A 19,693-nucleotide genomic window follows, 5' to 3' on the forward strand; every position below is an offset into this window, starting at 1 on the left:
GTAGGCATTCCTACTTTATACTGCAGAGCTTTAAATAGAACACTCTCCTCTGTCACCTGGGAATCCTGCCTCTTCCCTGCCTTGCAGATAGATACAACTTCTGTCTTGCTTTGCTTAAAGAGCAAAATGATCCTTTGCATGGCCATGGCAACACAAGCCACAGAAACCTACAAGCAGGGGCAAAAAGAAAGAGAATTCCTTCAAGGGCTTATTGTTGGTGAAGACAAGAATAAATTATGTATTTATTCTGTGGCCAGATAAGTACTACACATAATGGTGTGGCAGCAGCACTGCCAATTCCTTTGTGCCTTTCTTGGGGTTAAAACTTTAACAGGAAGGGAAGACATTAAAGTTAGAACTTAATAAACGACAGACAATAATCTTTAAGCAAAATGAATCATGGTATGAGATATGAACTGGCATGGGTACATCATTTTGACACTGTGATGAAGGAGTTAGCAAGGGATGTTGTCTCTTGGGCTGCATGTACTTCAGCCACAGTCACTCAAAGATCTCTGCATTGCTGTCCACTGAATGATGCCTTGTGCCCAAAGACAGAGGTCACACATTAAATGAAGAGTAACTCATGAGCTGGATCTAGTCAGTGCATCTATCTCCAAACACATCTATTCAACTCCACTGCCAGGTACTATGGTCAGGTGACACAGCGATTTCTAAGACCTGCAACTCACATGACCAAACAATGTCTGCATTTGATATCGTAATTTGGGCCACAAATATGTGTTGTTCCCTTAATAAGAACAACCACAATATGTTTAATATATACTGCTGTGAATAAGGAAAAGCAGGTTTCAGGAATCATGACAGCAATAGGAAGATAACTCTGTTAACCATGATGCAGTCACATAAGGACAAAAATTTTTACTAGTTTGGACTGATCAAAAGCAACAACATGCTTGTGAGCTAAACATATCTACATTTAGGAGGTTTTTAGTTTATCTATTCATCCCTTCATTAGAAATTAAGTAATGACGATGCAGAAAACCAAAGGGAAAGGGGCAGACCGAACAGGAGTTTCAATTCTTGTTTTAAATCTTTTCTCACTTTGAGACTTCCGATAAAGAGAAGTTTAGAAAAAGGATTAAATGTTCAAATGATTTCTGCACAGTTGCGGAAACAACACCGGACTATTTGTACACAAACAGCTTTGAGGCATTTTGCTTTTAATTTGCATACAATTCCTTAAAGTGAATTCCACATGAAGAAGGGTGAGATACAACAGAGTTTGTTTGCCATTTCACAAGTTAACAGAACAAAGTAAACATCTGTCCTTCTTATTACTTAGCTTCCATCCTGTACTCCAATTTGTAACTTCCTATTGCAATTCTCCATGCCGAATAAATGCATGGACTAGTTCCAAACTCCACAGACGTTCACATGTGGACTTCAGTGATACTGCAAATTATAACAGCAAAAAAAAAAAAATTAAAATAGAAAGACTTTACATGAGCTTATATTCTCTTCATGTTCCTCAAATAAAGACCAAACATTCAGAGTAAAAAAATACTTCAGTTGTTCAGCTCCGCTACTCATCTGACCACAGTTCCTCTATAGAGCACACAGCTGAGGAGGAAAAAGAACGGTGGCTTTCTGTCAAATAAGAGGGAGTGTTAAACCAAAAACAGAGAGGTCTCAAAATAACTGTGCTAAAATGGACTTCCCAAACTGCTTATTTGGAACACAGCCCGAGCATGCTCTTTCCTCCTACATACTGATAAAGTTTTCTAGCTATACAACTTCCATACATTTGACCAGGCTTTTGGCTTCTTTCAAGCTGACAAATAGCATCCCGATCAAAATATATTACAACAGTATTATACCGATAATAAAATACTGGCATGATGCTAAGGACAGCATCATCTTTCTTCGTGCTTTAATGAGACCAAATAATAGGTTAAACATACGTTAAAAGGGGAGCAGTAACAAATCTGTATGGCAGATCTTTCTGATATGGGAGCGTGAGCCTATCCAGCTAATATAAAAAGAGCCATAAGCTGTAAAGAAGCCAGGCCTCCCAACAGCAGCAGTAACTCCCTATCACTAGAGCTGTCTTTAGTTAGCTCTTAGAGCAATAAACACCAATTTAGCCTTGTTTAGCCTGAAACTTTAGAGTGAGCCTTTTTTTTGGTGTAGGAATTCCTAACATCAAGATTCTGTGACACTGCTCACAGCAAGCTGAGTGAGAAAGATCAAACTAATTGTACTGAAGTGGAAAATGACAGAACTCAGAACTGCAGGTCTCTGATAGTAAGGGTCTGCATATGCACACAAGCCTACACACCACAGCACATCTGTTGATGCCAGTGATTCCATTTGGGACTTGCCAATTCTTTCCTCTCATGATTGTGGAGCCTCCAGCAACTCTACTGAGTCTGAAATATGCCAGTACCAGAGAAGAGACTCTAACAATAAAAATCTTTGTACACTTTAATATTTATTAGTTGTCTAGTAATTTTTTGCTATATATTTAATACTAGTGTGACAAAATTCCTGGTAATCATATCTCATGCATGTAACTTAAATGAGGAGTTAGCACTATCTAAACTGGTAAACCTACCACTAAGGGATTACTTTTGAGTCTACAAGACAAGTATTTCTGCAACAATGACGACTAGTTGGATATGCATGTAACATAACAGGCTTAGCTGAATGGACCTAGCAGGTATCTAAATGACAGCACAGCCTTCAGAAGGACTGGAGTGGCAACATCCTTTGACCTAAATAGACATTATTGTTTAAGAGGGCTTGAGTGAAGTTGGAGGCATGTTGGAAATCATCATTAGGAGAGATGGTGTTTCTGTACTTAGTCAAATAGTTTACCTTTTGCTGGTTAAAGTTGCTGTGATTTGTGTTCTTTCCCTGACAGGGTAAGATGTGGTACTCACTCTACCCATATTGCTATTGTTTAGGACACAACAGAGATATTGAGAGCATCCTAACTATTCTATGATTCTATATTGTACCTTTCTGCAGCTGTAGACAAAAACTGATGACTGATTGCTGCTATTCCTTCTCTGCAATTCCTTGGTGAGTACATTTTCATCAATACCAACTATGGGAACAGACTCCCTAGAGTTCAGATTATTAAAAAATATATTACAGGAAAAGTCTACTTGTAAATCACTTTCTCTTTGCTCCTACCATACCCACAGGTTTCAAAGCAAAATCAGTATAAATGAAATCATTAAACTAACAAGGGTTGTGATAGTTTGTTGTTGTACTGGGCATTTCCCTTTTTTCACTGACATACATTCTAACAGAAATCCCACAGTACAAACAAGATAACTTCCATTAAAAAAAGCAAAATGCAAGCTATTCAGCCCAATGTTCGAGCATGTGTATGTGTGTATAATACTGTAAAAGTAGTCACACATTAGAGGTATATCATTGAAACAGCATTTTCTTTCATGAACCTGCTATTATTGAGGCAGTGACAAGGTTTCCATTTCTTTGTCTTCCAAGCTCTTTAAAGAATGGCTATTGCCACATTTTGTAAACCTAAATATTGTACAAGCAGAAGCTTGTTGGTATCAGGTAAGGAATAATACCACTAGTGCAAACAGGTGCAGAGACAATTCCTCCAGTTTTGGGGTGAACCAGCTATATAACACTGAAAGAGGACAGGCATCTTCAAAGCCACACTCATGTGTGTTTCTCCACTCAGACATACATCCTTCTCTGTCTTGGTCTTCTTTTTACAAGAGTAGTTGGGGGAGAACCACCAGCTCATGTAATATTTATCATACGAAATACTTCTTGACTGTTTTCCTGTTAATAAGATGAATATTTTATAACAAGTCAAGGAACGATAAATACCTCAAGCATCAAGAAAGTGACAGTAATACTGACTTAGTATCTTTAGTAAAAAGTGAAACATTCTCTCCTGAGATATAAGTCAAGGAAGGAACAGGAACGATGAACCTAACACTGTACCATTATTTGATCATCATGCACCTCAGCTGCCCAGATGAGAAAGAACAAGTGTTTATTGCTCTCTGCTCATCCAAAGGTATGACACACAGTTTATTTAGCTAAGTGCTTGGCATACCAGATGTTGTCAGAGCAGTTCTCACTGTACTGTCCCCCTTTAGCTTATTTCTTCAAAAGAAAAGAAAAAAGGAAGAAAAAGAAGGGAAAAAAAAAAAAGGAAGAAGATCTCAGCAGGTTTAACTCTCATCTTCTCTCAGCTCTGTGGGTAGGAATTTGTATTGCTGTTGGCGAATCTGAGCCAGTTTTTTCCTTGCCTCTTCCAGCTCTCTTTCCTTTTTCAGCATTTCTTCTTGGGCTGCAATGATCTAGAAAACACAAGCATAAGTTGTGACAGCAAGGAATACTGTCCATAAAACAAGATTCCTTTCTCTGTGACACCAAGCACAGGTCGGCCTTGAGCATTCTCCAGAGAAGCACCAATTTTCAGTGACTTCAGCAGGAATTGCTCAAATTTTTCCAGCTTCCAGGAGTAGGCCATCAAGAACACCATATTTCCTCTTGTGCCTTAAAGAGGACTAAAAAAAGAAGAATCTATGAGCATAGTTTTACCATACACTCATGATGAATTTTATAGTACTCATGGTGGTGTGGGGTTCACACCATGTCTTAACATAATGTTTGAGTGACAGCAGAATTGAGCACTCATTACTGCAGCTGTCCACAGTATTCTCCTCCTTCTCAAAAGGCCAAAAGAAAAACAACAGTACTACAGACATGCAGAAATAATAAATTTCAATATCTTGTAAGTAGTGACCACAATAGATGGTGTTCCTCATTCACAACAGGATTCACAAGCTGGTAAAGCCTCAAAGCCTTGGAAGGTATTTTAAAATACTGCTATTATTTCCCCATATTTGTTATAGTCACAGCAATGAAATGTCACCAGTTCTTATCTCTGTTTCTTTGATTATATACATACAAAAGTAGTGTTCCACTGAGATTTGTGGATATTTAAAGTACATAAGAGAAATTTGAAAACAACTACTAACTTCATCAGAACAAAATAAAAGATACAGGACACCACTAACTGCTATTAAAGTAAATGCTCAGTGAAGAAGCACTAGATGTCTTGCAGTCTTGCAGCTGTTATGTCAATGGTTACCTAACAGTGAGATATCAAGTAATTTACCGTAGATTTCTACATCTATTTGTCCATCCTGCAACACAGCAGATGGACGATCTAACACTATGCTATGTTTCTATGATAGTTTTCCTCTGCTTTACTTCTTCTTGGGTGATTTTACCAACCTGAGCAATGCCACCCACAAACTTCGTTTTGACCACAACGTCGTCATCCTCTGCTTTCCCAAATGCTGCTTTTTGGGCAGCCCTGACCAGATTGTCTGATGCTCGCTTGACAGCGTTTCCTGCAGCCTTTGAAAAAGACAAAACAAATTTAGCATAAAAATGTGTAAGTAACATGGATTCATCTGAGCATCAAAACTAAAAGATCCCTGCCTGACTACACAAGAAAGGTGTGCTTAGTTTTTCTCAGTGAAAAGTGAATGCATCTTGCAAAATCAATGGCACAGAGAGGAATACAATTCCTTTATTTAAACAGCTGGGAAAAGCATAAAAAAGATTTTTTTCCCCCTACAGTTTGCAATAAAACAGGAGATGAAACCACAAGTTGTTATGCACAACATTGAGTTTTCTTCTTCTGTCCCTCACCTCCCCTCAGTCCCATTCCATATTTCCAGCTTCATCTCCCTTATCTCTCTTCCCACCTGAAATGACCCAAAGATAGATTAATTGAAATTTGCTATGCTCAGTCTGGAGCTCACCCAAAGAGAATGGAAACATTTCTATTTGTTTCATTAAGTTTTGGCATAGGCTTAGTGCATTCCAAGGAAGTATGCATGGAAAATGCAGTTCAAATGTCTTCTCCCAAAGCTTGCAGTTGTTTTTAGGCTAAGAAGGAGAAAACTGATAGACTCAAACTCCCACACCTACCTACTGACTAAAGGTATATGAAAGCATTTTTTGCTGGGGGCAAAGCCAGATGAAAAGCCTCAGTAGTTTTGGCAAATACACCAGTAGAAGTATTTAGTAGACATCAGCTCACTGGTTTTGCTATGATAAAGGACATAATTTCCAAGTGCAAACCGTTTTTCCCTTCATTATTCACTTTGACACTAATAGGAAGCTTGATAGAATCTCCAAGTTAAATTTCAATATGTGCTTGGGCTTCTTTCCTTTTCACATTCCCTTTCATCTTTTCACATTCAATCTTTATTTAATAATATCTCTCTGAGTGACTTAGCACCCCAAATTCCCTGGCAGAGCTGACAAAACAGCCTCTAGTACTGGATTTTGTTCCTGTTTCTACTGCTTGTTCTGCATTTAAAATTAATTCAGACCCATCTTAGCATTTGGATACTAAAGTGCAGGTTGCATTATAGCCAGAAATATCTTCCAGTTACTGATCCAGACCCTTGACAAAATCAGTCTATGCAAATCCTCTAGAAAGCACTAAAACCATCTCACCCCTTAGAGATGAAGACGTCCCTGCTCATTGTAGTGGGCTGGACTAAATGACCTTTGAAGGTCCTTTCCAATCCAAACTATTCTATGATTCTTTAACACTGACATGCCACTGTTTTCTGTATATTTTCATACAGTCATACATCTGTGTTTTTTAACTCCTAAATATCTAACCCATTTCTCTACTTTTAAAAAATAACGGAATCAATTCTTCTTCTTCAGACAGATTAAAGTAATACGTATTTCTGTTGGACTTGATTCTACCCATCCACACATGAGCTGTTATATTGAGTGTTATATTGAGCATTTGTGCAAGTAAGAGAAATGGACAAATTTCACTGTCAAAGATACTCCAGTATGAAAAAAGGAGCTGAAACAGTTCTGAGGTTCCAGGCTGAGCCTGCAGGACAGAATGTCACAGAAGGCTGTAGCCATTTTTAAAATGAACACGCTTCAACAAGACTTCTGGAGATGTTCTGTTTTACCCATCATAACACACTGTTAATTCAGCAACAGTTCATAGAAGCTCAGCATGAAATGGATGTTTAATGTAAAAGGGAACTAGTTTCACATAAAAAAGTTAAACCAGACTCTAGTTGAGACACTGCAGCAGCTTCTGCTCCTGTTTTAGCTTGACATTAATTCTCCATTTTAGAAATGTTCTATCTACAGTTGCTGTCTCTTGACGCCTAGAAACAAAGGAAAGCTGACCATAACTCAGGCTGGCACTAAGGAAAGTACTCTGTTGCACATATGTATAATCTTGAATAGGTCAGGAGGATACTCATGCACAACCCAGTGAAGAGCGCTTAACTGTTTGCAGGTTACTGGGAGTCTAACTGAAAGCAGACTAATTGCAGAGAAATCAGCTGTACTCAGTTGCTATAAAAATGCACGCAGTAAAAATTCCCAGCTCATCTATTCCTGTGGCTTACCATGAATACTGCACCTAAACCAGGGCTTGGCACAGGCCAGTCAATATTTGCATCTCTCAGTGTCTTGTAAAATTGAAGACTAAAACAAGCACTAAATTGAGCCGAAGCTACAGGCTGAATAATGACAAACGCACAATCATCCTTGATGAATGAAAGTGCCCCACAAGGGGCAAGAATCCCATAAGGAAGAAAAACTGCACAGAGCGCTGAAAATTCAATAAGCTATTCCTAAAATCTGGGGTTTGTTCACACAGTGCTAAAACAGCATTTACATCACACTACTATAAGTTTTCAGTAAGAAAGAACATAAGTACCTGCAGCCGCCTCATAGCTTCTGAGTCGTGATCAGCCTTCACTTTGCAAGCCACAAGCAACTGGGCTGTAGAAGCTGCCACTTGTTTGGCAGATGAGATGAGCTTCTCCTCACTAGCGTGGCCTTGTACTGATGCATTAGCTGCTTCACAGAGATTGCTGGTTGCAGCTGCCACCATTCGGGCCTAGGAGACAGTAAAAAAAGTCACTGTGCATTCTCACAGGTTATTATTTCTTCAGGGATGGTGCTAGTTTTCCTCAAGAGTTACTCACAGCAGAAATAAGTCCCTGAGACCACTGTCCATCATCAGCTGCGTTTGCAGGGATTGCTCCAACCTGAAAAACAGTTCACAGATATCTCACAATAAAACAGGACATACAATTGCTTTGTCTCAGTTTTAGACAAACAGTAATCCATGAAAAAAGGAAAGACCTGCACTGTTACTGTGCCCAGCACATACAGTAGCAGAAAATCCAGCTGAAAGTTAGTTGTCAAAGTGTGCTTCCAGCATGTCTGCCTGCTCATGTAGTGCCAGCTTGCTATGTTTCTTGAATTGCCCCATCCTTGGAACATGCGTAGAAGTCCCACAGTAATGGTTGTTGCAGCTGAGACATTGGCCTAAGCAACAACAGCAGGAGATCCCAGCCTCCTGATCTTTAAAAGACTTTATTTCTGTCTCCACAACACATTTGGATTTACATCATTCAGACTTACATCATTCCTCAGCCTCTTCGGATTCTGGTACTATGGGAACATACAAGCCAGAAGCTCCACAGGCAAGCCCCCTAACCACGGTTGAACCTAATAATGGCATTTGAAGAAAACAGCCTATTTTTCTGCATGGCTAATCCACTGAAGAGTTCTTGACACCAGCAGTACAGGCAACAAGAAGTTGTTAGATGCAAGTAATGAAACAACATTCTACACACAGTTGGTTGCCAGCTCTCCACTCCCAGCTGCTGGGGCTGGGAGGTTTTGGGAGAGGAGCTGGAAGGTGTGAAATGCAAACAGGGTCCAGAAACTTCATGTATTTTTAAGAAAATTGAAACAGGGATTTGTACATAATGAGGATCCCAAGGGTTGGAATTGAATTCTTATGTGCAGCATCAGCATAAACAGAAGGTGTGCTCTCTCATAGCTATAGTGACACAACATACTAAATTGGAAAGGTCAATGAGGAATAGTTAGTTGTCAGAATAAGTGTGTTTACCCCATAGTGATAATTACCTAAGCACTCGTAATTAGTAAAGAAGAAAAATGGGTTAAGGCTTCATTATTTCAAAAGTATCTTAATGGCTTTATTTATTGGTGAGGAGTATCACAATGTGAGGATATGCCACACTGATTTTGGTGGGGATCAATTTCTTCCTTTAAAGACTACAGTATTATTTTCATATCCTTCAAGCAGGCAAGAAACTATCAGTAAAAGCCATTTGCAAAAGCAAGTTACTACAGAAAAGTGATGGATAAAGCAAATCAGCTAAATTCAGTAAAGTAGGCACAACAGATCTGCTAATAGGGCAGTATATTTGACAGGTGTGCTTCTGTTAGAACGGCAAGATAATGCTTTCCTTAGAAAGACTACAGTGGTCTTAGCAACTATCTGAACTTGGGTGGAATAGGATGCAAATGCCTCAATCTGAATTGTTAGCCTCAATCTGAAAGACACAAACAGAAATGTATCTGTGGGAGCAAAGCAACCAAAACCTGCAGGAGATTCAGGGCTGGTACCAGGTATGTTCTCTATTATTCTATCTAACTTTACAGTGGTGGTGATGAGGAAAGTAAAGCAAGCTGTATGTCATAATGAAACTAAGTAAGAACAGGTCTCACCGCATAAACACACTGCACAATAATTTAAGCAAAGCAGGTAAGTAAAAATTCTCTTTTTTGGGCTGTCTCCACAGTCAGATTTTTATCACATTAACATCTAATTTTATGCAGCACTGGCAAGTTCCATAGCTACAGCTCACAGTGGGTCTTTTCACACAGTTACATCACTATTGTTCTGAAACACGTGCTCTGTGCTCCTGCTGGAACTAACAGCACAAGCTCTTCACAAATTCTAGCTGAAGCAGAGAGCATTGCGCTTTTGCGACAGGATCCACGATACAGTCTGCTCAGAATAAAGAAGTGGATGAAATTGGAAACCACTACTATATAACAACAATGATCCTTGAACAAATTTTCTCACAGGGAACATATATATTTGCTATTCAGATTTTAAATTTCAAAGTATATTAACTGGGAAAAAAACAGTGATGGGTAGGAAATGAATTACAAAGCTCTCAATCCTGACCAGACCAAAAGGACAAGCACTCTTTCCATTGGTCCTGACAACAATAATAAGCACATCCACTTAAATGCACTGCACTTGCACACAGGCCTGCATTCTCACTGAATCAGACCACAAACACCAAGGACACATTAGTGAAACCCTTTCTATTCCGGTTCAGAACAGTGTTGTATACAGTGACATTTGGTTTTGGATCCCCAGGCTGTCTTGTGGGACTGTACACTACTAGCATGAATGACAGAGCTTCAGAAAATGAAAAAAACAAACCCACAAACACAAAACCTCCCCACAGCAGAAAGAGCTGGAAAGCCAAACACTTCATGACACTTGCAAGGTTTAAATAAATATAATTGTGTTTTCCCTCAATGGAACTAGGCCTGGACCATGCATTGTGATGAGCAAAAAAAATACTGACATTTTCATTACTCATTCCCAGGTCTTTTCCTCGCGTTTTAACAGAGGAGTTAAGAGGCTAGATTCAATTTTGATGCTTTCGCCATCACCCACCACTGTTGCTGCTTGTCCTGTTTACCCACCTTTCCCTGTGCCACCAGTTCCCTCTGGGCTGCTGAAGCTGACTTCACAAGGGCGCTGGTAGCAGCTGCAATGGATTTAGCTGCTTCCAGGATCTGTTCTTCAAAATCCAGAGTCTCATCTGCTTGCTATAACCAAGAAGAAACAATGTCACACATTATTCACCTGAAAGCACTTGTATTTTCAAGAGAGAGGACATATGAAAAGTGAAGCAACATGATTTTGAGACACATCAGTAAATTCACTAAGACCTACAACATGATTTTGTGCAAAGGAATTTCCTGTGAACTGAAGCTGAGAGTCAACAAAAGTGAATTTAAATATTGGGTTGCCCTGTGGCTGCTCATAGATGAAATTGAGTATCACACAAGAAACTTATAGAATGACCTTCAGCTTTCTAACACGTAACTTCCACTAGGGCTGCTCAAAACTACATTTGGAAAAGTCCAGGTCTGAAAAGAAATTCTTGGTTTTCCGTAGTGCTATCATACTGGCTTTCAGGATTGCTAAACTAAGTAGAGCATTTTCTAAATAGTTCACAACTTCAAGCAATAAAAAAGAGCAGTGAGGAATGTATATTGTCTCATTCACCTGTACTAAGAAATGTAAAGTAGATGCCAAGCAAGCCATAGAGTTAATAGCTTTTAGTAAGAGCAGTCATTTCACAGAAAGCAGCACTGTGAAGCAGTCCAGTTTAGTCACCTTGGAGATAGGAAGTTCCAAAGGTCTGTCTGGAACACTTCAGTCATCCAAAACGTGTCTTTCAACAAACATACATAACTAGAGACATCAGCTGTTCCTAATAAGGCTTCTTACTATTTAAAATGCAAATCTGTTGTTCCATAAAACAACTTCAACTTCCTAATCACTTAAGCAAATACTGAGAACATCATCCATTTAAGCATATGCCTCTGCAAAAAGAGTGTAAGGAATTGCTTTAAGAGCACAAGTCATGTTCCATGTGAATTTTGGCAATGCTTGCAATGTCATATCACAACCATTATTACACCTAAGTGGTAATCACATTCGTCCTGAATTTATGCAACAGGCATCAGGTCTTACAAAAACTCTGCTTCAATCACAACATCACAAAACCAAAGTGACTAAATGGAATTCAGTATAGTCACAACAGAGTCTTTTTCATTATTAAAATAGATGTGGTTTTGACTTTAAGTTGACTAAAGACATAAACGAAAATAGCAACAAAAACCACTGGACCATAGTACATTTAACAAATACGGTACTTCTACTTTCAACAGACTGTTATTACACTCTTATTTTATTCCAAGGCTCCTGTTATACTTAATTACTTAAACTAAGTATAAATTGAGAATTTAAGTGAGCACTTAAATTTTTATTTCCAGCACATCAAAATATATGATGTGTATTATCCTTTCTAGGTCAGCATTGTCAGAAATTCAAACTTAAGTGAGTGAGCATTTCAGTGTCTGCTTCCTTATCATAAAGGAGGTGTCGTTCTTTTGTCCAGTTAATAAAATGCCCATGGCCATGCTCTGATCTATGAGGCACATGGGTATCTGCCCCATTTGTTACAAAACAGCCACCAAAAAGAGCTGAAAGTTGTTGTTGGAACTCAGTTCAGTGGAGTGAGCAGATTAAGTATTGCACACAAGTGCTGGGAAAAAATAACTGCTTTCCAAGGGAATGCAGATAAATCAGATCTTGCATTACTGAGAATGCTGTTGTAAAACTGCTGGATTAACCTCCACCATGCAGCAGCAGGTAAAGCTCAGTAGGAAAACAGATAAATAAACCCTACTATCTCATTAGGAAACAGATTACGTTTTTTTAACCCCATGTACCAAATGAATTTTTTCCTCATTATATTGAAATCTGGGAGCAGAGAGACAAAAAGTTTCTCAACTTCCAAAGCCCACATTTCCTGTCATCTCACAATTTCACAGACTCACAGAACGGTTAGGGTTGGAAGATCATCCAGTTCCAACCCCCCTGCCATGGGCATGGACACCTCATACTAGATCATGTCACCCAAGGCTCTGTCTTACCTGGCCTAGGTAAATTTCTTTAATTTTAGGTTGTGTGTGTGTGTGTTCTATTGACAGTTGATCTCTTCCATGGATAATTTATTTTGGAAGCAGTCTTACAGAGCACACAAGCTGTGGAACTTCTCTTGAGTTTCCATCTTTTCTAATAAATCCCTATTTTCTAGTCCTTCCCTACAGTCTTCCTGTCAGCATTCTCAGGTACAACATATCTAAGGGTTGAATCCTCATGCGTGAAAGAGGGAAGATGGCAGGAAGCTTGGACAGTGCTGTGGGTATGTTTACCTGTCTGTACTCTCCAAAAAGCACTACTCAGCAACAGGACATGTAGCACTCCAAGACTGAACACAGCAAAACACCCTACAAAATAAGTTAGCCTTCTACCCACTCACATTCCTGAACAGCATGTTCCTGAGCTGCCTGAGGTTCACACTCCTCAACAGTGCCCTCAGCACGTGTCAACTCACAGCCTTCATGAACCAAGTTAGGAACAACAATGTGATTTATGGCAGAAAATTTCACCTTGCAGGATTTTAGTTACTTGAGGGGGTACTTTGGCTTCTTTAGAAAACCAGATTGATAAGACAAGTGACAAGTTTCTCCTTCCTCAAGTAGCCCCTACAAAGATCAGCATCTCATTTCCCACAAGCTTAAAGTAATAAGCTGTTATTGACGAAGTACAAGTTTAAATGGATCCGAAAATGAAGTCACCAGAACAGACAAACAAAACTATTATGCTACAGTCTGTAGCATGAAATAGCCTGAAAATGTTGACTGTGCCATTAAAAAATAAAGTTGAGCTGGTTTTGAACTGTATTTTAACCAGTTTTCTACAGCATCTCTACTATTAGGGGTAGCATAAATCAAGCCAGGGTTAACAGAACAGATGAGCCCCAAATCTCACTGCTAAATAACAGAGAAAATCACAAAAGATAAAGCATTTTATTTTGAAGCAACTCTCATCTTCTGTTTCATAACAGAAAACCAGTATGGGTAAGTTACTGCACTGAGCCATAGAAAACACAATAACCAGTTCAGAGAAAGTCAGTCCTTGGAACAGCTGCTGCTCACTGTCATAAAAGGCCCTACACAGCTTAAGAGTCCCTCCAAGAGCTATTCCACTGATAAAGGAGCCCTTCATGTATATATTTTAAATCAGATTAGATTAGGAGTCTGCAGAAAGTCTTCTAAACCTGCTTGTGAGTGAATGTACTCCTTCATATTGCCTTCTACTATATTAAAACCCCCGGAGACAGGGCAGGACACTGTAGGAATATGTTTGATATATAGTTGGATTAAATAACAACCTAATATATCAAACATATCACACAGAGTCCTGCAGAAAAAGGCATCCAGGTTTGATTCATCTTGGGGAAAAAAAAGGACAAGCTGCTGAAAGCTAACAGCAGGGAACTCTTATTGACTACTAAAGACACTCGTGTTTGAAGGCATAAGCCTGCACAGAAGCATGACGAGCACACCAACAGACTAGGGTAGGTACAGAAATGTTCTCTGCTGTTGTACCTCATCTTCCACACCTTTTTCCTTAAAAGTGTTCTTTTCCCAATAGTAGTGAAGCACGTAGTTGTTACTAGACAAAAGGTTTTTCTTCTTCTGAAGCTACTAATTTGGGGGGTGGGGGTGTTGTTATTCTAAAGCCAGTGGCATATTTGCATAACAGGAGGAATATGTGGCTGTACTGCAAGACACCTGATCCTCCAAAATGGAAAACAGAAAAAAAGGAGTCTACACTCTGGAAAAATATAATTGTATTTAAAGGAAATAAACCAGCCAAAACTTGTTAATAAAGATCTCATCGCTTTAGAGAACATTCCCCATCTTGAACATTGGAATAAGAGCACTGAACAGTTTTTGTGTTATGGGGAGTAGTAACACCAGCTACTTAGGAAAGTCCTCAAAGCGCTTGTAAGATAAAAGCTTAGAAGACAGACATATATTAACAGGGTATCAATGGGGCAGGGGACTAGCACACTAAGCATTTTAGGAGCACATTCACCAGCAGCTATATGGCCAGAATTTAAAGCAAACAGAGTATGCATCACACAATAAACATGGGCAGCAGTTAACAGGTCTGTGTCTTATTAGAGAATGTTCTCTGAGATGATTCCCAGTACTAGAAAATGAAGACATCTCATGCTATTGGTCTCAGTCTAAGACAGCAAAGGGGTATGGTAGGTGCAAAAATATGAAAACATGGAAAAGAAGAATGAAAAAAGTCCAAAGTATAAAAAAAAAATTCAGATAGCAGAACAAATGAGAGAATCCCCCACCTTCAACTAGTAGATTTTTTCTTTAGAAGTAATAAGACAAACTGGAACACATAAAGATGAAAATTTCAAACCTGAATGAAATGACTCTCACTCCCTGCCCCAGTAACAGAAGCTTACCCAGAAACAGAGAAGCCGCCACCAATTAATAATGATGAAGATGATGGATTTCCTGCAGGCAGATTATTCTAAAATTACTGACTAATGACTTCTCTGCAAGTCCACTTGATGATTACTGTTAACCAAAGCAGAACATTGGACTAGCTGCAGCACTGGTCTGTTGCACTGCAGAAGATAGATCCTATTCCTGCATTTCATAGACTAAGCATAAGGAAAATCAACTATATCAACCCCCTTACCTAGTCTAGGCGTTCACCCTACAACACTAGGTATGTTGTCAAAGACAGAGCCTGTTCAGAATCCCACTCTGGGAGGATATGAGCTACAAGTCTTCAGCAGAAAAGGTGACATATGAGCCCTTCTGTGATCTTCCTAGTACTTTTCATGTGAATTACAATCCTTACTGTGAAAGGGATTAAATATCTAAGAAAGGGTGTAAAGGCTGTTCAAACCCAAAATTACACAAACGTCTGGATATGAATTTTAGTTTCATTTACTAAAAACATTTAGTTTAGTTTTATTTTAGGCAAATAAACAGAGCAATAAATCACAGAGACTGGACACTCAAATTACCATGTTAAATAAGGAGCAGGTGTGAGATCTACATTCATTGTGAAATTACAATGACCCTGGAGAAGCTTAGATGTTGGAAGGAAACTGCTCCATGGTTACCAGGCAACACATATACACTATTGTGTAGCGATTGTACAGAAAAGGTGATGGAGGACTCTTCCTCTCCTTGTACTCAGCCTGTGTCCTCTGCTCTGCAGAATCTCATTAGAAAGGACCACTTTTCTTTATAAACAAAATAGATATACTTGTTAAAAAATGGAGGACAAAGAGCATTTATTTGTTATGAGCTGATTTATTCCCAGCACCAAGCAGTGTGAGAGGACTGCGGTGGCTGGGAAGTCCTCAAAGAGAAAAGCTATCAAAAACTATTTCATCTGATGTTCCTCAGTGACAAAATACCACCCTGTACCAAAAACAATCATCTACCACTGAAAGTTCTTGAGGCCCTGCTTTTAGAAAGACTTCTCATTAGCTTCGAGAAAACAGTTCTGTACCTACAAAGCAGCATAAACAGGGAAATGGATATATAGTTCTTTACTGAAATCAGTTATACAGCTAAAGCATGATTTTCATTTTAAAGACATGCAATTCCAGACAACACAGAAATTTCTTCTAAACGTTGCCTGTTATTCCACACAAGGCAAGAAGAAGCAGTTCTCTGTGATCCAGTCTTGTGAGCTATGTATACAACCAGAAGTAGCAGCAGTTTCATGTACTACCTCTATACCACCCACGAAAAAAGCTGGCTTAATTTAATCTAATCTATTCAGACACACATTTGAAATGAATTTGCAACATGCAGCACTACTTGCTTTCATAATGAAATGTAATTTATTTTCCTTCGGGAAAATTAAATATAAATGGTCATACCACATATCTCATTAGATACTGAGACAGCTACTCTTTTAGCATGGCATAAAATGCCATGTTTTTAATCTGAGAAAATCCTGAAGGTCTTTGCATTCTCCTGAACCCCTTCTGTGTTGCTACTCCTCTCTCCTGCTATACTACACACTAAAGGTGAAAACAAAGCATCCTTCAAAGGAAAGCAAATGAGAATGATTTTTTACATCAGTCAAATGTGACTGAGAAGTAAATAATTAACAGCAATGATGCTGTAACTCTTACAAGCATTTCTAACATTTGGCTTTTCTTACTTTGCTTGCTCATGGCTGGTGCTTGACTCATTCCCTGAAAAGCATCTTTTACCCTCTTCCTTCAAGGGTGAGTCCCATTCAGTGCAATGTCTCATGGCACTGAGAGCAAAGCAAGGTTTGACTGTTTATACCATTATCAGAGACAGTATCAAAGTATATACCAATATATGGGCTATACACATCTTCTGCTTTATTAACTCCAAAGGAACAGTGGGGATGGATACTCACCTTTGGCTTGGCTCTTGGTTTCAGCTGCTCTAACTTCTTTGCTGCAGCTTCAATTGATGCTGCAGCCCCTAGTAGCTCCGTCTCTGCAATGACTGTTGGGTCCTCTGGATCCACCCACTCTGTCCCTGAAATTAATACAGACAAAGACAATAACTTCAGAGCCACTGTGAGCTGTCACTCAAACAGGGTGATTTGCAGTCAAGTGTCAAACACATGATGCACATGGTAGAAAGCTGATTTGAGTACCATAATGGCATAAAATCACTAATGTTTATATCATTGAGAGTGAAATGTAACTCAGAGTGAAAGAAAGCATTTCTTAGGATTACTCTATTATGAAAGTAACTGAAGAACTGTGCAAGCAAAGCAGCTTCAAAAAGGGATACTGCCATATCCTGGGAACAAAACTAGCTGTCACTCAACTTGTTTTATCAAAGCTCTTACTAACGTGGTTTCTAACTTGGTAAGGTACATTGAGACGTCTGATGGAAAAGTAAAGATGACATGTTATAGGCAACACAGCCATCCACAGCACACTTTTCAGAGTCTCTTTTTATGGTAGTGGCTAGAGATGAGGCTATTATTGACTGCAGAAAGCATGCTTTTGGCAACATGTTCCTAACAGCAATGTAGAGTTTCTGCAGCATAGCCAAAGGTCAACTTTTTTTGGTTTGTTTTGTTTGGTTTTTGGCATTTCTCTTGGCTCAAAGAGATTCTGGAGGTTCACAAAATAAACACTTGGCTGCATAAGTCTCAGATTTCTCTGTGCATTATTATTTTCCATTTCATAACATTATTCTCTGGATTACAAGATTTAAAAAGCATCCATGTTTTGGACCGAGGGAAGCAATGAGACAGCCAACAGGAAAATCAGATGGAGAGAGAAAAGGAAACTAGAAATAAAACTAAGTTCATAACTACAAGAGGCAAGGGGAGAAAGTGGCATCACAGATGGAAACAGCAGAGGATAGGAAGCAGTGTACACCAGGCAAAGGGAGACTAAGCTAGAATGAAACAAAGAAAAACACCTCTTAACACCTTTTTAAAAGTCACTGAAACTGGATCAGAAAATTTGGGTGAACCTAATAATAAAATCTCAACCGAAACATCAATCATTACTAAGGAACAACTACTGGGGAGAAGGATACTGGCACTTTGCGTCAGGAATAGCATAACCCATGTCTGATTCATCAAACAGCAAGGAAATAACATTGAATGTTTATGGATTACCATTGCACCAGGTAAAGAATGAGGCAGTTTTTGTTCTGGATGACCAAATCACAGGAGAATGCAAAATGACTGGTTCCTACTTTTGATGTGCTAGGAGAAAATTGAAGTATATGGTACTGTAATCCTGCTGAGCTACGTTTCATGCTGCTAATCACTACAGAGTACATATATATGTGTTTTATATAAAATATCAGAACGTTACCAAAGACAACTTAGCTCAAGTAGTGTACAAGATGAAGGAAATGTATATTAAGCCCTAATATTGGCAGATAAGCAGGGAAAGAGATATTTTTGATGAAGGCAGCATGTATAAACACAGTCAAAATCAAACTTATAGCAGCTCCTCTTCAAAACCAGGCACTTTACAACTACCTGACAGGAGGATGGAGCCAGGAAGTGCTGGTCTCTTGGTGACAGGACAAGAGGAAAGAATCTCAAGCTGTGACAGGGGAGGTTTAGGCTGGATTTTAGGAAAATCACCACGCGAGGAAGTATTCACAAACCGTGTAGGTGAGGCCCTTTGTGCCATGGTTTAGTGGTGGCCCTTAGCAGCACTGGGGAAACAATTGGACTTGATGATCTTAGGTCTTTTCCCAGCTGGTTGCTTCTACGCTCCAGACCACAACTTTCTGAAGTCTCACTGTCTCATTAACATGCTTTGCCAGGGCTGGACCCAGACAGGACTGTGTGCACTTATAGATACCACTGCTAGAGGCTGAGTATTAATTCAGTAATCAAGCTCTGCTTGATGGTTCCATCTTCAAAGGCCACACAGATGACTTATGACCAACCATATTAAGTGCGAGATGGTCAAATATACGTTTACCAAGACTGTGAGCTGAACACCAGCAGTGCAATTTGAAAAATGAAAGTATGTGGTACCAAGACACTGGAAACATAATCAAAAGGGGGTTTGTTAGTTTTCATTTTGTTTTAAACTACAAAAATGACAGTTCCATCATCTGGAGTATAAAGCATACTGTATCCAGGCTGCTCAACTCACCTTTCATTGCCTCTGCTGATTGGATGAGCTCTGTAACAGCACCAGCAACCCGCTTGGAGAAAGAGGCCAACTGATGCTTTAGTTCTGGAGTTGGTTTTTGAAGGATCTAGAGGAAAAGATAAAATGTACTAATGCATATTAGTAAGGATTCCAGAGAACGCTGGTACATTTCCGAGCCATACTACTGAATGGGTTGAGAGAAAACATGAGTGCAGTAAAAGAAATACAGTTGTCAGTGGATCCCTAGGAGCAAAGGCCCATCCTGCAATGTCTGACACATGCTAGGGAAGTGTCACTGCCTCCCATTTCTACAGGAACTGGCAATATTGTCTGGAAACTGCTGAAACTAGGACAGGATTTTCCAAAACAGAGGTACATGTGTGACTGTGTGAGGAACACATGCTTTAGCACTCCAGTCTTAGATATTACAGTCATTATACTTATGCATCAGGCTTAGTCCTTCTACACTGCTGGAGAGGAGCTGATTTCCTCATATG

The 19,693-nt window shown here is 39.3% G+C and overlaps 1 protein-coding gene across 1 annotated transcript in view; it reads right to left on the reverse strand.

Moving 5' to 3' along the window:
- Positions 1 to 1,167: 1,167 nt before the first annotated feature.
- TLN2 (talin 2) overlaps positions 1,168 to 19,693 on the reverse strand; it is a 100,213-nt gene continuing 81,687 nt past the window's right edge. Inside the window, exons 51-57 of the mRNA XM_034065874.1 lie at positions 19,197 to 19,302; positions 16,964 to 17,088; positions 10,576 to 10,701; positions 8,016 to 8,078; positions 7,745 to 7,927; positions 5,260 to 5,385; positions 1,168 to 4,316 (exon numbers count right to left, since the gene is read on the reverse strand). Of these exons, the coding sequence (XP_033921765.1) occupies positions 4,188 to 4,316; positions 5,260 to 5,385; positions 7,745 to 7,927; positions 8,016 to 8,078; positions 10,576 to 10,701; positions 16,964 to 17,088; positions 19,197 to 19,302 (858 nt within the window). The 3' untranslated portion in view covers positions 1,168 to 4,187. The remainder of the gene's footprint in view (positions 4,317 to 5,259; positions 5,386 to 7,744; positions 7,928 to 8,015; positions 8,079 to 10,575; positions 10,702 to 16,963; positions 17,089 to 19,196; positions 19,303 to 19,693) is intronic.

This window comes from Melopsittacus undulatus, chromosome 9 (genome assembly GCF_012275295.1).
Source record: "Melopsittacus undulatus isolate bMelUnd1 chromosome 9, bMelUnd1.mat.Z, whole genome shotgun sequence".
Taxonomy (NCBI): Eukaryota; Metazoa; Chordata; class Aves; order Psittaciformes; family Psittaculidae; genus Melopsittacus; species Melopsittacus undulatus.